A 17,291-nucleotide genomic window follows, 5' to 3' on the forward strand; every position below is an offset into this window, starting at 1 on the left:
TGATTTGAATAAATAAAGTTAGAAATTAATTTAGAGAAAGCATATTGAAGGTTTTCTAGTATTAGAGGAGAGTGGTTGAGTTTGACTTCAAAGCACACATCCCAACCTTTTTAGACATGACATCCCCATTTATAGTAAACATAATATTTAATAATATCTCCTAAATTAGTCTAACTGAAATGTAAAGTCAACATAGGATTCTATAATTTAGCCAGGTGCAGTGGCACATGCCTTTAATCTAGTCACTGGAGAGGCAGTGGCAGGTCCATCACTGTGAGTTTGTGAATTTGAGGCCAGCCTGGTCCACACAGTAAGCCTAGGACAACCAAGACTACCTGGAGAGATCCTGTCTCGAAAAAAAATAAATAAATAAAGAATTCTATAATTTTAAAAATGTTATAAATGTACCAAGTGAAATTAGTATAAGTATAAAATAATTTATTAAGGAATGAACATGATAATATACTATTCATGTATTAACATGTACATGATATATACTAGAGGAATAAGGTAACCATGTATTTGTACCTTATATAGCATTAATATGAATTCTGAGCATCAGATATAGACTCTGATAAAATATAGATATAGACCCTGTAAAAAATGGCTTTTAATGGCAGTTTATATGATATAAATAGTATTGCTGCTAATAATTTGATTTCCAAAATGATAAGCAATCATTGGCATAACTTTCAGTAAAATAATGTCTAACATTTATTTTTAAAAGCTAATTGTAGTTTTACTAAATTCAATGTATAGAGACAAATTATCAAAACTTTTGGTGTTAATTTAGTAAAATAGAGTTAAATTATTAGTCCATGAAATTATGGACAGAATTTTTAACTATGCAGACATCCAGCAGGACTTGTTCAGAATGTGGAACTATTGTGTATCACGCATCCATAGCACTACCAACACTACTGCTAGAGAGCTCCCTCCTGTAACATCCTAGATTTTAATAGCACTTGTAACCAGTTTATGTACTCTATTTATATCTTTTTCACAAGCGGGTTCAACAAAGGAAAATCGTAAGATTTGAAAACTTGCATGCTTTTATCTGGTTTGCACATGCTTTCTGCTCTTTGTATCTAGAGTAAAAGCTAGCACATGGGCAGCACTAAATAAATACATGTTGGCTGGTAAAGAAATATGCATTTAGACAAGAGCAGGTTACAGCATTAGGAAACTGCCATGCTAACAAGATTGGGTTGGTCAGTAACATAGAGTTATTTTTTTAGAAGCTTACTTCAATAACTCATGTATTTGAATTTTCACTTAACCTCTTATAGAAATTAGCATTAAAATCTTCTCTCAAATTCTTATCTGTCAAGTAATGAATGAAGCCCACTTAAATGGAAGGTCTTCTTTTCCTAATAGTTTGGCATAGCTTAAGATTCTAGAATTTATATAAGAGAATGAACTATTTATATATATTATCTTGGATAATTTGAAATTGTGAAAAAAATAAAATTGTAGTTAAGTATTTTAAATGAGATTAAAAATAATACTGACAGTTTTGTAATATATTTGTTACTGTTAACAGAGTGCTAGAGAAGAATTAATTAGGTGGGAAGAAGGTAAAAAATTACAAGCCAAAGTAGAGGGAATGCGCAACAAATTAAAAGAGAAAGAAGGAGAAGTCCACAGTCTAACAAAGCAGCTGAGTACTTTAAAGGAGCTTTTTGCCAAGTGAGTTAAATTTCATTGTAAAACCAACAGTATGTAAATTTTTTCTTGAAATTATGTAATTTATTTTATCTGATAAATTACAAGTTTGGTAGTTTATTTTTTATTCACATTTTATTGTCTTTAAAATGTGGTGTAAATATATTTTAATAAATATGAATGAATTATCTATAAAAACTGTCAAAGATACATTTTTTCCATTCTTTATTAAATTTTACAGAGCTGATAAAGAGAAACTTACTTTGCAGAAGAAACTAAAAACAACAGGCATGACTGTTGATCAGGTTTTAGGAGTGCGAGCTTTGGAGTCGGAAAAAGAGTTGGAAGAGTTAAAAAAGAGAAATCTGGACTTAGAAAATGACATATTATACATGAGGTAAACTAGTGCATGGAATTATCGTACCTACATTGATGAAGAATTGCTTGACTTGTGCCTATGAAAATATAAATGCATTGCTTCGAATGTGGGCTTTATTGATTATCTTTTCATACATGTGCAACTCAAGAGTGCGCCTAGGTCGTAACTAAGTCTGTATGGCCCCTCTTTGGAGCTTTCCCTGTCTATCTGTGTGATACTTGTGGTGTCCCTTGATATTGCTACTGGAGACAGACCTGGGCCTTACCTTTATGTTCTATACTTTAGTTGCTGCATGCATGGACCTGAGCAGGCGCCAGGCAGGCAGAAAGGAGGGCAGAGGGAATATTTTGCTATCCTTACTCAACAGCTGGGGAGGATGGCTTTTTCTGTTAAAAAGTCATCCCTTATCTCAGTCCACGGTGCTTTGGCAGTCTGTAGTTTCACAGTGAAGTTTAAACTTATTTGAACTCTCCTCAGTGCAAGACATCATAGAAAAGGTTTGTCTTGTCTTCTTTCTAAATTCAAGAAGCTTCAATATCTGAATTTTATTAATCAAATACATCTATTAAGGAGAGGAAGGATATGACATAGACAAATTCTTAGTAAAGAAATAAGAGTTGAGAGTGAATATTAATGTTTTCCCATTAAATGTTCATTTATTCATCACATGGAGGAGCAGCCCTGGACGAGAAGGGTTCATAGATTTGCTTATGCCAGAGTACGGTGTGTCTCAAAGGCAGCCAGAGTACGGTGTGTCTCAAAGGCAGCCAGCTAAGTTTGCACTTAATATGGAAGTAAACCTTAGAGCCTTGTTGGATCTTGAGCATTTTGAGAATAAAGTCAGTGGTATTCAGTTATGCTGTAATCTCGTTGAACTAGGGGGTGTTTGCGCTCTTATACATAATTCCATATAAACACATGCCTGTACTTTAAAAATGTTACTGTATCTATCCATCAACACATTTTAGTGATGTTATAAAGAGGTCTTTGGTGTATGCCTGATAGTAAAGGATTATTTTTTAAATAAATTATGCTGTCTTAAACTTATCTCTTTATAAAATTTGGAAACCTGAAAAAAATTAAGTTATAATATTGTGCACACACTACTTTTTTTGTATCATTACACCATAAATTTAGAAAAAGTGAAGTTTGCATAATAGTCTGATTGTTGTTCATAGGACCCACCAAGCTCTTCCACGAGACTCTGTTGTGGAAGACTTACATTTACAAAATAAATACCTTCAAGAAAAACTTCACACTTTAGAAAAACAACTTTCAAAGGATGCATATCCTCAGTCTTTGGTAAGTATGTTTCTTTCCTTAGTGAGAAAGGCATAAAAGTGACATCAGTCTTCCTTTATCTGAACAAAACATTAGATCTTCCTCACTGATGTTGATGCAGCACACTCACTTTGACTTTACTAACGCTGAGTCATTATTTAATGCTGTCTAATGTGGAAGTGCTCAGTCTTCCTCCGTAAGCATTGTCTAAGCCTTCATTGCAAGAACCCCTAGCAGTCCCAGCTCTAGTCAGAGCTGCTGCTGTGCAGGACCCTTACTTGTTAAGTAATGATTAGCAAGTTGGCTGCATCTCCATTTCCTCTCAGATGTGTTCCATGTGGTACCCACCCTTGGTATTATCGTTCACAAATATAGGAACAATCCAACAGCAAAAAAAGTACAAGCAAAACTAAGAAGACACAAATAGATGAAATGCCACAGAACCATACTCAGAACAAAACAAACAAACAAAAAATATTGAGGAAAAAAAACCAAACAACAACAAAAAATGTCACCAATGACGCATATCATTGTGTATCTACAAATATTCTGTGGTATTACAGAAATATTGTAGCTCCCACTGAGTTAAGTGGAAACAATACCAAATAATAAATAAAGCAAATTTAAGTCAGCCTTACAGATTTCTAACTTCAAGTATGAAAATATATCAGTTCCTAAAGGTAAAGAAATTAATAATTTTGTGAAAATTAAAATCAGAAACATAAAAACAAGAATAAGAATAGGCTTGTAAAAATGAGAAAAGAAAAGGGGTTTGTAGCCACAAATGTCAGTCACATAACATTAGTCAGAGTAGACCTGCTGAGGAGGAACCATGGTGCAGCCACTGTGCTGATGTAGGACTGAGGATGCTGCATAGGCTAGATATAGCTATCTGATGTATCAGTCCTGAAAAATGCCCTCATTTGAATATACTGCAGTTCTTTATTTCTTTACTAGCTGAGTTTAATTATGATAAGTCATATACAGACATTGTGACAATTTAACCAAAAATGTAATATTTGTAAAAAGAAAAAGACCCAAAAACAAACAAAAAAAAAGACAGAAAAGAAAAGACCTATTAATAAATGGCTTTCTAGAAATTTGGATAATTTGCACAGTTATATTCAGCTTTATTTACAGAAAATAACAGGAAAAAACTTGAAAATCTATAGTATAGTAATTGCATTTGTAGTTCAATAAGACATATGCTAAAATGCCCTTATGTGAGATCTTCAGATTTACTGTTTTCTGTAATTTTTTTATAGCCAAAGGTCTTTTTTATTTATGTATTTTGCATTCTTTAAAAAAATACATTTATTTTATTACACATGTATAAAACAGACTACATACAGCAGGGAGAACCATGTGACAATCATAAGTTCTATAAATGTTACATTCATAGTGGTTTGGCTATTTGTATTTGTCGAGCTTGAAGTAAACGTCTTTCCTGTCTTGTTGGGTCTAAATTTCTGAATGAAATTAAATATCTATCCTATCTCAACTCTAATAATTTAACTTCTTTGTCTTGATCTAAAAAGATCTTAATCCCCTAACCAACTAAACTTATTATGAAGCAGTCATTGCCATGTCATCGTTAGATCAAATATCCATACCAGAGATAGAAGAGACAAATTTCAGGAAGAAAAAGGAGTTTAGAAACAGAGATTAAATATTCCCATGTGTGATGGAGACCTTAAAAATCATCCAAGATACAAAAGTTGTCGGCTTTATAAATGACAGGATTTACTCTGTAGTAAACTAATAGTAGAAAAGCCTGAATACGTCCTTGGGCCATGTGACTAAATGGGGACCCGATACTTACTGTGGCTTATGCCCATCACACACACACACACACACACACACACACACACACACACACACACACACACACACACAAAATGCTTTCTTTCTTGCCATTGCATGTATACATATGTATCCTGTAAACAAAAAATTTAGAGTCAATGCTGACTTCCTGCCTGTGTTCTGCTATATGTGTCATCAGAATCAAAGGTCTATCTAGAATGCTTTTGATGTTGTTTTATTTCTTTTTTTTATATTTGGCCCAAGAAAATATGTATATGTTTCTTTACTTCAACTATGTATTGGAAGTACAGTGTAATTTTAATAATTTGAAATATGTTAAAAGATCTACTTATACAGTATTATTTTAAGCAGAATGTCTAGGAAGCTACTGCCTTCATAGTTTGTTGAGCTAACAGACCGATAGGGAGAACCAGCAAAGCCGTGCTGGTGGCTTCTACATACTTTATATTATGCACACAACTGTCCAAATAGTAGTTATCATTTAATGTTCTAGCGTACTCAGAATCACTTTTAGGATTTCTCTTTTAAAAAATACAATTTAGAATAAAAAATAAGGTAAGCCAGGGTAAATTCATGCCAATAAAAAGCAAATACAGTGTATTTCAGAGGGCAGAATTTATAGCTATATCTCAATAAACTACTAACTGCCTTTGGAAGAAGAAATTGAGGTGGCTGTTTTATAGTTCTTGTGTTGGTTTGCTGGAGTCACAGTACAGCCCTTTATGTTCATAAGTCTGTATCTAAGTGTTAACCAACAATAGAAAATATGTGGGGAAAAAATAGGTCTATAGTAAATGTAGACAGACTTTCTTCTTTTCTCTTTATTTTGTACACAATATTTTCTATATTCTATAATATAGCAACATTATAGTTATTTATATGGCTTTACAAATCCATACAAATGTATATTTATATTGTAGGTGTAAGCAATCTCAATGATTTGAAGTATATGGAAATATACTTAAGCTATATACAGACGCCACTCTATTTTACTTAGTGGAATTAAACCAGCCACAGAAGTTGAGGGGTAGTGTTCTAGAGCCAGTGTCCTTTGGGTCCTAAGAGACACTTGTCTACAGATGTGGCTTAAACAACAGAAATCTATTGTCTCACAGTCCTTGAGTTTGAATGTCCAAAGCCAAGCTGCTGCAGTGCTGCTGCCTTCTCAAAACGTGGAGGGAGAGATGATTCTGAGACTTGGCACTTAGGTGTTCATCTTTTCTACATTTAGTCTAAGAAAATGTGATTATATTTCTTTACTGAGAAGATGTTCTTATAAAGTCTCTTAATATCATCATCCTGTGGTGCATATCGCTGCCCAAACTCCCTGAGTTCCTCCTTGCATAGGAAATGATCTTCCTTAACTAGGGAAGACCCCAGTGACCTCCTTTTCACTTAATTATTCCTGTGAAGCAAATAAGGTCACATTCTGAGATGCTGGGACTTATGAATTAGTTAGCGAGTAGCGGGACAGTTCCATCCTTCAGAACTTGAGAACCTTTATTTTGAACTAACAAAACCAGTATATGACAGTGTAAACACTATGGGAGTGTCTGTGAAGGCACTGTAATGTATACATTTTAAAGCTATACCTCACTTTGCTATCTGTTTTAATTTTTGAATTTACCCCTTCTGGAGGTTTATAATCTATCTTACTTGTTTTTGGTTTTATGTAATACTTGCCATTCTCTTCCCACATTTCTGTTAGAAATTTCACTTTTGACAATGTTTCTTTACTCATTATGTCTTGGTGGCTTTTATTAAATGTTGAACATATTCTAAATTTTATTTTCCAGACTTCAGAAATAGAGTCAGATGATCATTGTCAAAAAGAACAAGAACTTCAGAGGGAAAACTTGAGGTTGTCATCTGAAAATATTGAGCTGAAGTTTCAACTTGAACAAGCGAATAAAGATTTGCCAAGACTAAAAGTAAACTTAATTTTATTATAATGCCTGAATTTACCGCACACATAAATTCACTTGTATTTCTTTCTGAAATGCATATTCATAAGCTATCTTTGTATTGTTACATTGTATATATTTCCTGATTTAAGAGTCATTTGTTGAGTCTCTATATCAGACATGTGTTTAGGTGCTAGAGAGGGCAGTTATTAAAAGCCCACACATAAGTGAAACTTACCTTCCAATGAGGAAGATTGCCAATCAAGAACCAAACAAGTTAAGTGTATAATAGTTTAGCTGATAGTATCCCACTGATACTAAGTGCTGTGGGAAAAGAGAAAGCGTGATTGGTAGAAAGGGATTACATAGACAGGCTTGTAGAGAGGTAAGGAGAGGTCATACTGACACCAAGAATTCCAGTCATAGAAGTGTCGGTTTCAGTTGTTTCAAGGTAAGAAGATATTTCTTATATTTCATTAGTAATTATGATTACTGAAATCTAATAGTTTCTTTACAAGTATACTTCTGATGTTAATTAATACTTTCATCTTTGATTTTCTATATCTCACCCTATTATGGTGATGGCTTTTTTCTTGGCTAACTAATGGTTTCAGTCTTATTTTCTAATAAAAAATATTAGTATGTCTGTCATTTCTACTGGTAGTGATACAGTTAAGCTTCCTGCTTCTCATTCTGTTTTATGCACCAAGTAAACCAGTGCAGTGATTCCAGTTCTTTGTCTATATATCAGAAAAATAAACATGTATGTGCAATATGGGATGGCAAAATCAGGCTTAGATGCTTAATTTTTATAAAGTGTTGAGGCAATAGTTTATAAAACATTGACTAAGTATTTATGCATAATGTTCTTTATCTCATCTTAGATAGGGTTGCTATTGCTGTCTTGAACATTATGACAAAAAGCACCTTGCAGAAGTCTTCTTTTAGACTCCTACCTCACAGCCCATCAAGAGAAATCAGGGCAGGAACCTGGAAGCAGGAGCTGATGCAGAGACCAAGGAGTGCTGCTTCCAGGCCTGCTCCTCAGGGTTCTCTCTGCCTGTCTTCTTATGTAACTCAGGGCCGCCCGCCCGAGGGTGACAGCACCCACAGTGAGCTGAAATCTTCCACATCAGTCTTTAATCAAGAAAAGACACTACAGGCCTACATTTATGGAGACATTTGCTCAATTGCTGTTCCTTCCTCTCAGGTTACTCTAGCTTGTGTCAAGTTGACAAAAAAACTAGCCAGTACATGTCATATATCAAAATTTCTTTTGTTTAATGACATAATTGTTAACATTGGTTCTATTGTAGGGTTTTCTTTTTTCTTTATTATTATTATTATTATTATTATTATTATTATTATTATTATCATCATCATCATCAATTCATATTATATCCTGATTATGATCTCCTTACTCTTATCTTCCTATTTCCACGCTGCCTCCCTTTTCCATTCTATTACCTTCCCCTAGACCTCTGACATATGGAGTCCTCCTCCTCCACCATCTGACCACAGCCATCAAGTCTCATCTGAATAGCCTACATGCCCTTCCTCTGTGTGCCCACAGGGCCTTTCTGCCAAGGGGCAGAGATCAAATCGCAGGCACCAGAGTTCTTGTCAGAGGCAGTCCCCAGCTCCCTCTCCTTCTCCATATGGAGAATGAACTGTCCCTAGTCTATATCTGAACAGTGGGTCTAGGTCTCCTGCTTGCGATGCCCTTGATTGGTGCAACAGGTGTGCAGGTCCCCAGGGTCCAGATATGCCATCCTTAATAGTCTCCTTGTGGAGCTCCTGACAACTCAACACCCCCCAAACTTTCTATCCCCCAACTCTTCCAGACAATTCGCAGCTCTTCACCCAGAGTTTGGCTGCATGTCCCATTATCTGTCCTGATCCCCCACTGGGTGGAGTCTCTCAGAGGATATCTATATTGGGCTATTATCCACTTATAAGTGAGGTTATACCATGCACATCTTTCTGGGTGTCAGTTACCTCACTAAAAATGATCTTTTCTCATTCCATTCATTGGCCTGCAAGTTTCAAGATTTACTTGTTTATGATAGCTGAATAGTATTCCATTTGTAAATGTACCATAGGTTCTTTATCCATTCTTCTATTGAGGGACATCTGAGTTGGTTCCAGACTGTTACAAATAAAAGTGCAATGAACATAGTTGAGCTAATGTCCTTGTTGTATGGTGGAACATCTTTCAGGTATATGCCCTGCAGTGGAATAGCTGGGTCTTTAGTTAGCACTATTCCCAGTTTTCTGAGAAAGCACCACATCGATTTCCAAAGGGGTTGTACAAGATTGCACTCCCAGAAGCAATGGAGGAGTATTCCCCTCTATCCACATCCTTGCCAGCATGTGCTGTCACTTGAGTTTTGTATTGTAGCCATTCTGATAGGTGTAAGATGGACTCTCAGAGCTGATTTGATTTGCATTTCCCTGATTTCTAGGGATGTTGATAATTTCTTTAAGTGTTTCTCTGCCATTCAATACTCGTCTGTTGAGAATTATGTTTAGTTCTATACCTGATTTTTTAAATGGGTTATTTGGTTTGGTAGTGTTTAATTTCTTCAGTTCTTTATATATTTGGAATATTAGCCCTTTGTCTGATGTAGGGTTGGTGATGATCTTCTCCTAGTCTGTAGGCTGTCGTTTTTCTGTTGACAGTGTCCTTTGCCTTACAGAAGCTTTTCAGTTTCATGAGATCACATTAATTGTTGACCTTGGAGCCTGAGCTATTGGTGTTCTGTTCAGGAAGTTGTCTTCTGTGCCACTGAGTTCAAGGCTCTCCCCCTGTGTGGTTTTATGTTGAGGTCTTCAATCCACTTAGACTTTAGTTTTGTGCAGTGTGATAAATATGAATCTATTTGCATTTTTCTACATGTAGACATCCACTTAGCACCATTTTGGAAGATGCTATCTTTTTTCCATTGTATGGATTTGGCTTCTCTCTCAATAGGTGTGTGAGTTTATTTCTGGGTCTTTGATTCAATTCCACTGATCAACAAGCATATTTCTATGCCAGTACCATGCTGTTTTATTACTGTTGCTCTATAGTGCAGCTTGTGATGGAGATTCCTCCAAAAGATCTTATATTGTACAGGATTGTTTAGCTATTCTGGGTTTTTTGTTTTTTCCATATGAAGTTCAGAATTGATTTTTAAAGGTAAATAATTGTGTAGAAATTTTGATGGGAATTGCATTGAATCTGTAGATTGCTTTTGGTAAGATGACCCCATGATCCATGAGCATGGGAAATCTTTCCATCTTCTGATATCTTCTTCCATTTCTTTCTTTAGAGAGTTGACTTTGTTTTTTCATAGAAGTCTTTCACTTGCTTGGTTAGAGTTATACCAAGATTTTTATATTATTTGTGGCTATTGTAAAGAGTGTAGTTTCCCTAATTTCTTTCTCAGCCCATTTGTTATTTTTATACAGCAGGGCTACTGACTTTTTTTTTTTTTTGAGTAGATTTTTTTATCTAGCCACTTTACTGAAGGTGTTTATCAGGCTTAGGAGTTCCTTGGTAGAATTTTGGGGGTCACTTATATATACTATCATCTGTGAGTTGTTGGAGGATGGTCTGATGTATTTTGATGCTAATTAATAAAAAGCCATCAACTGGGCAGGGCAAAGGAGATAGATGTGGCTCAGGTTTCAGGGCTTAGAGAGACAGAGAGGATCCTGGGAAGAGGAAGGAAAGAAGAGAGACCAGAAGAGAGAGGAGAAGAAGGCCACCATGGGTTAGTTGGAAGAGAAGCAAGTGGCCAGTGTGGATGGATATTTGGCCCAGATGAAGAACATTGGCAAGTATATGGGATTATGCATGGGTGGTAGCTTGATAGAAGTTGTCAGAACAGATGGCTTGGTATTGAGACAGGGATTCCCATACCTGTCCCACTATGGGAAGTAGTTTGGAGGATTAATGTCTGCCCTGCCCCAGGTTAACTAAGGCTGTTTTAAAATATAACAGGTCTCTGTGTCTTGATTGATAGCTAGTGGGTTTTACTTATATAATAATAGTAGTAGGAAAAGGCCTGATAATAAACATTATTAGGCCCTACAGATAATTTAAAACAACAGTGAATAGTGATAGTTTGACTTCTTCCTTTCCAATTTGTATCCCCTTGATCCCCTTCAGTTGTCTTATTGCTCTAGCTAGGGCATCAAGTACTATATTGAGCTGCAGCGAGAGTGGACAGCCTTGTCTTGTTCCTTATTTTAGTGGAATTGGTTTAAGTTTCTCTCAATTTAGTTTGATGTTGGCTATTGGATTGCTGTATATTGCCTTTATTATGTTTAGATATGTGCCTTGATTTCTCCAAAACTTTGAACATGAATGGATGTATCCTTTTGTGTTTATGTAAAATGTTCTGTCGATATCGGTTAGGTCCATTTTGTTCATGATATCTAGTAGTTTCATTGTTTCTCCATTTAGTTTCTGTCTTGATGATCTGTCTGTTGGGGAAAGTAGGGTATTCAAGTTTCCTACTATTATTGTGTGAGGTTTTATGTGTGATTTAAGCTTTAGTAATGTTACTTTTACAAATGTGGATGCTTCTAAACTTGGGGCATAGGTATTAAAAATTGAGACATCCTCTTGGTGTATTTTCCTTTGATGAGTATGAAGTGTCCTTTACCATATCTCTTTATTAGTTTTGGTTAAAAGTTTGTTTTGTTAGATACCAGAATGGCTACTGCAGTTTGCTTATTTGGTCCATTTGCTTAGAATATCATTTTCCAGCCCTTTAGGGTAATGTCTATCTTTATTGCTGAGGTGTGTTTCTTGTATGCAGTAGAATGATGGGTCTTGTTTTTGCATCTATTCTGTTTGCCTGTCTCTCTTTATTCTGGAGTTGAGGGCATTGATTTTGAGTGATATTAATGACCAGTGGTTATTGCTTTTTTTTTTTTTTTTTTTTTTTTTTTTTTTTTGATGTTGGTGGTTGGTGGTGGAATGTGTGTTTTATTTCCTTTGTTTTCGCAGATGTAGCGTTACTTATGTCCTTTGTTTTCTTAAGTAGAGTTACCCTCCTTAGGTTGAAGTTTTCATTCTTGTATCTTCTGTAGGGCTGGATTTGTCATTATCTATTGTTTAAACTTGGTTTTGTTTTAGAATATCTTGTTTTCTCCATCTATGGTGATTGAAAGTTTTGCTGGTTGTAGTCTGGGTTGGCATCTGTGGTCTCTTAGTGTCTTCATTATCTCTGTGAAGAAGTCAGGAATAATTCTGATAGGTCTGCCTTTATATGTGACTTGGCAGATCTGCCTTTATATGTGACTTGGCCTTTTTCTCTTGCAGCTTTTAATATTTTTTTATTGTGTACATTTAATATTTTGATTATTATGTGGAGGGAGGAGTTTCTTTTCTGGTCCAATCTATTTTCAGTTCTGTAGGCTTCTTGTATATTTATGGGAATTACTTTCTTTAAGTTGGGGAAGTTTTCTTCAGTGATTTTGTTGAAAATATTTTCTGAGCCATGGAGCTGGGAGTCTTTTTTTTTTTTCCTTCTATTCCTATTATTCTTGGCTTTGGCCTTTTCATCATGTCCCAGATTTCTTGGATGTTCTTTTTCAGGAGCTTTTTCGATTTAAGATTTTCTTTGACTGTTGCATTTACTTCTTCAGTCATATCTTCTATCCCTGAGATTCTTTCTTCCATCTCTTGTTTTCTGTTGGTGATGCTTGTGTCTGTAGATCCTGTCCTCTTCCCTGGGTTTTCCATTTCCAGGATTGTCTCAAGTTTGTTTTCTTCATTATTTCTATCTACATTTTTAGGTCTTGAATCCTTTTATTCATTTCCTCCTGTTTCGTTGTAGTTTCCTGACTTTCACTAATTTCTTTAAGTGATTTGTTCAATTGTTTCATCTTTTTCCTTGTGGATTCCTGTTCTAGTTTGAGAGATTTCTTTTCCTCCTTTAAGGCCTCTATCATTTTCATAACCTCAGATTTGAAGTCTTTCTCCTGTGCATCAGGTGTGTTAGTATCTCCAGGGCTTGTTGTCGTGGTGGGACTGCTGGTTTCTGGTAGTGTCACATGGCACTGGGAGTTGTTGCTTGTGCTCTTACACTGACCTCTTTCCATTATGGTGTCTCTGGTGTTAGCTGGCTTGGTGTTCTCTGATGGTCAGACAGTTTGGGGGTAGGTATAGGAAATGGGGCATCAGTCCTGTGCCCTATTCACTCCTGCTGAGATCACTCTCTTTGACTCCCTGTTTATGATCCAGAGAGGCTGTGCACTTCTGTTTAGTTCAATGTTTCTGTTGGCTCCTGGATTGTGAACCAGGTAAGCTGGGGAGCAAGGCAGAAAGATAATATGAGCAGAGAGCTGCTTCAGTGGGCCTGCTTTCCTCCAGAGGTCGGAGGGCATTGTGTGACCCTGGTGCTTTAGTAGCCCACAGCTCTCTCTGGGCTCTGGAGATCAGAATCTGTGCTCCCACCAGGCGTGCGTGCTGCGACCAGTCCTTGGAGCCTGTGGCAGTGTCTGTAGGAATCCAGCAACTTTTCTGTGGATTAGCATGGTGGCCTAAGGCTGGACCCACCCGTGCTCTGCAACTTGCAGCCCTTTTACCTGGGGATCCACAGCACTGGTGTTTTGTAGTTTCAGTTCAGTCCTTAGGTTGCTGTATAGTCACTGCTTTCTTGTTGATCAACAAGATGTGTGTTTGGCTCTGCCCTCTTGGATCCTCCTATAGTAGAATTTTCAGTTCAGATAATAGTCCTCTCTTTTTCAGGGGCTATTATTATATAGCTATGACAGATTGCTGTTGTTTTCTTTTATCTTTTAGAATCAAGTAAGAGACTTGAAGGAAATGTGTGAATTTCTTAAGAAAGGAAAAATGGAAGTTGAACGGAAACTTGGTCAGGTCAGAGGGGTAAGTTTATTTCCTTAGAAAGCTAGTAACAAAGGTTTAAGTGCCTCTTGATTTTTTTATTGTTGAGTGGTATAAATTGAACACTCATGATACAGAAATTCATTCAAGTAATAACACTGTGACATACATTATGCATTATCTGAAAATACTAAGAGTAGTACTAGAAATTACTCAGTACAAATACTGGCAGTTAACATTTGTTTCAAAGTGAAAATATGAAAATATGTATGTATGTTTTATGTAAAGTACATTATAGTTCCTGTCTCACATACTTTAGAAATATATTGAATTAACAAAATCTTTAGAATCATATATCAGCAATTACTAAAGAAGAGTACAATATTAGACCTGTTTTAGCATTAGGACATCATAGTTTCTAAGGTATTAAATTTTAATATTTCTATATTATTTTGTAGTCTGGTAGAAGTGGGAAGACAATCCCTGAGCTAGAAAAAACTATTGGGTTAATGAAGAAAGTAGTTGAAAAAGTCCAGAGAGAAAATCTACAATTGAAAAAAGCATCAGGAATACTGACTAGTGAAAAAATGGCTAATATTGAAGAAGAAAATGAAAAATTAAAGGTAATTTTTATGTGGCTATTTTATGTAAAGGTTTTACTGTTTTAATTTGCTTTGCTTTTTAAGGGAAATGTTACATACACTCACACTACACTGAAGGGCCTTAGTTGATGTGATTTTATTTTACGTGTGAGAACAGTTATTGACCTGAAATTTAAAGGTAGCTACACAGTGGCTGTGTTTGGTCTTTTTTGCTGTTTCTGAACCAGTTGTTCTTTTCTGGTGCTAGAGTAATGATATGTGTCTCTTTTAGATTTGATTTGTAAAGTAAGGATTTTGTAGGACTTCCTGTATTTCCTTTTAATCGTAAACTCATTTTAACATATAGCCAAGCTTGGTAGGAACTCTGGTAACAAGTTTGGGGTAAGTCTTTATTTGTAATATCAAATAGGGTATCTAAAACTACCTACCTTGATTTAAATTTTATCAGTCTAAATAATATTTATTTTTTATATTTAAGAGAATTAAAATGAAATTTCTTCATTTATTCATTTTGCTTTCCTTCTTCATCACCTCCCATCTTCCTTACCGTACTTTCTCTCAAATTCATGACCTCCCTTTATTGTTGTTACATATAAATATGCATAAATATATAACTACAACTTGCTAAGTCCATTTATTGTTGCTTGTATATATGATTTCATATAAAGAATCGTCTTTTATTGATGCTTTGTTTTGATAATATGTTGCTTTACTAATTACCAGGCTGAATTAGAAAAGCTGAAAGCTCACTTTGGACGTCAGTTGAGTGTACAGTATGATTCCAAGAACAAAGGCACTGAGAAAGTTGTTGCTGAAAATGAACGGCTTAGGAAAGAACTTAAGAAAGTAAGATGTTTATGATTATAGCAAATTAATATTGATATATCCTGGATGCCAGTGTCTGTTCACAGCATGTATTAAGATAAATTAAGAATTATACTTTTATCAAGAGGTACATTTATATGAAAATTAAGGTGGTATAGTGAAAAAAAGTCCTCACCAGTTTCAGTTCTTAGTTTTACTACTTATTGGGAATTGTTCCAAGCTGAATAATGTCTCTATGTTCCTCCAATTCCTCATGTATGAAATTGGGAGTAGTAAACATTCCTATCGCTTAGCTGAGTGTGGAAGTGAACACCTATAATCCCAGTATTCAGGCTGTAAGAGAGACAAGCTAGGCTACATAGGGAACCCATCTCAGATGAAACACACATATCTCACAAAGTCGTTGAGAAATTTAAATGAGTTAATATTTATGCATATGCTTTAGAGCAGTGCCCAATTTATAGAGCAAAGAACATAACCATTTTGTTAAGATTCTTTTCTATTTAAATAACAAAATAGTCTTTACTCCAACAAATAAGCATTATTTTTAACATGCATTACCTAGTGAATGAATTGAAATTATAGTCCTAAAAACATTTAAAACAGTAACGAATTGTATTGTGAAGCCAGAGCTGTACTGTCTTGAATCTTAATATTCATTACTAGAAATAATGTGTCAGTTATATGCTGCTTGTGTTAACAGCCAGGGCTCCTTTAAGTATTATGGAGTCAAAACAAAGGATCTTTTAAGGTACAATAAGATTATCTATCTCATTATTCTGAACATTTTCCTGAGAAATAAATAACAAATTTAGAGTATCCATTAGATATTTCAGATAATAATCTGTATATTTTTCTCTGCCTTCATTTAATTGAGTTTTTGTGCTAATTACTATGAATAGATTGTCATTTTAGAGGAAAACTAAAACTTTTCATTTTTCAGTTTTAAAACAATAAAGCTCCAGCTTGCTTTCTATTTTCCAACCTATAGTGGTAATTTTAAATACCTGACATCTGTGAAAACAGTATTATGCTTTGTCATGATGTGCTAATAGACCTTTACTGATAGGAAATGGAAACTTCCGAGAAACTGCGGATAGCTAAGAACAACTTAGAGCTGGTGAACGAGAAGATGGCAGCTCAACTACAAGAGACTGGGAAGAGATTACAGTTTTCAGAAAGTAGAGGTCCCCAGCTGGAAGGTGCTGACAGCAAGAGCTGGAAGTCAATTGTGGTTACAAGGTAGGATGGTTTCAATCTTCAAATTAAACCTGTTCAAATTGTACTCAGTTCTAACTCCAGCATCAGGAACAGAGCTGAAACGGGGCTAATTTCCTGGAGCTAGGTGTCCATCATTAAGCCTTGGGCCAGGGCTGATGCTATCCAGCTTCTCCTGGATGCTCAATCTGCAGCTCCAACTTCAGCCTCTTGTGCTTGTTTATTACTGCTGCAGATAGATCCTCAGCAATTGGACTCTTTTATACTGCATGTGGAGTGAGCTGTTTGCTTTTATTTGTATATTGAACAACTTTCTTTATAGAGAGCCCAATAGATGAATACAGCAGCAATGTTAGTGTCTTATTGGCCTGTACTTTTTTGGTGCATTTTCTCCCATCCTGAGGATACTTTCTATAAGTAAATTCTATTTGTGCCTATACACTATGTATTGTTGCTGTGAAATCCAACTTTATTTTACCATATTTGCACAGTTTTTTACATAAGTGTATTCCTTTTTGATGTCCTTGTAAGCCATCTTTGCCCTATTTGGAATGACATGAGGGAAAACAACGTGACACCATTATTACCTCAACTAAAAGTAAGCTGTAGCACAGAGAGACAGCTAGTTCCACCCTGGGCCTTGGATTGCTTTTGCCTCTATCAGCCAATATATTTTTTAAATCTCATTAACATTTTTCCATTTATTTGTTTATTTACTTATTTATTTAGTCGCCTCACAGCCTGGT

At 35.5% G+C, this 17,291-nt stretch overlaps 1 protein-coding gene across 6 annotated transcripts in view; it reads left to right on the forward strand.

Moving 5' to 3' along the window:
- Positions 1-17,291, forward strand: part of CEP290 (centrosomal protein 290) — an 80,310-nt gene that overhangs the window by 54,350 nt on the left and 8,669 nt on the right. For all 6 annotated transcript variants that reach the window (XR_014781855.1, XM_084795655.1, XM_084795654.1 and 3 more), the window contains 8 exons: positions 1,544-1,689; positions 1,907-2,062; positions 3,223-3,346; positions 6,946-7,080; positions 13,856-13,942; positions 14,359-14,523; positions 15,226-15,348; positions 16,397-16,569. Coding sequence is in view for 5 of the 6 variants with exons in the window: in XM_084795655.1 (XP_084651781.1) it covers positions 1,544-1,689; positions 1,907-2,062; positions 3,223-3,346; positions 6,946-7,080; positions 13,856-13,942; positions 14,359-14,523; positions 15,226-15,348; positions 16,397-16,569 (1,109 nt within the window). In the remaining variant the exon portion in view is untranslated. The remainder of the gene's footprint in view (positions 1-1,543; positions 1,690-1,906; positions 2,063-3,222; positions 3,347-6,945; positions 7,081-13,855; positions 13,943-14,358; positions 14,524-15,225; positions 15,349-16,396; positions 16,570-17,291) is intronic.

This window comes from Acomys minous (genome assembly GCF_964271855.1).
Source record: "Acomys minous genome assembly, chromosome: 9".
In the NCBI taxonomy this organism is placed as follows: Eukaryota; Metazoa; Chordata; class Mammalia; order Rodentia; family Muridae; genus Acomys; species Acomys minous.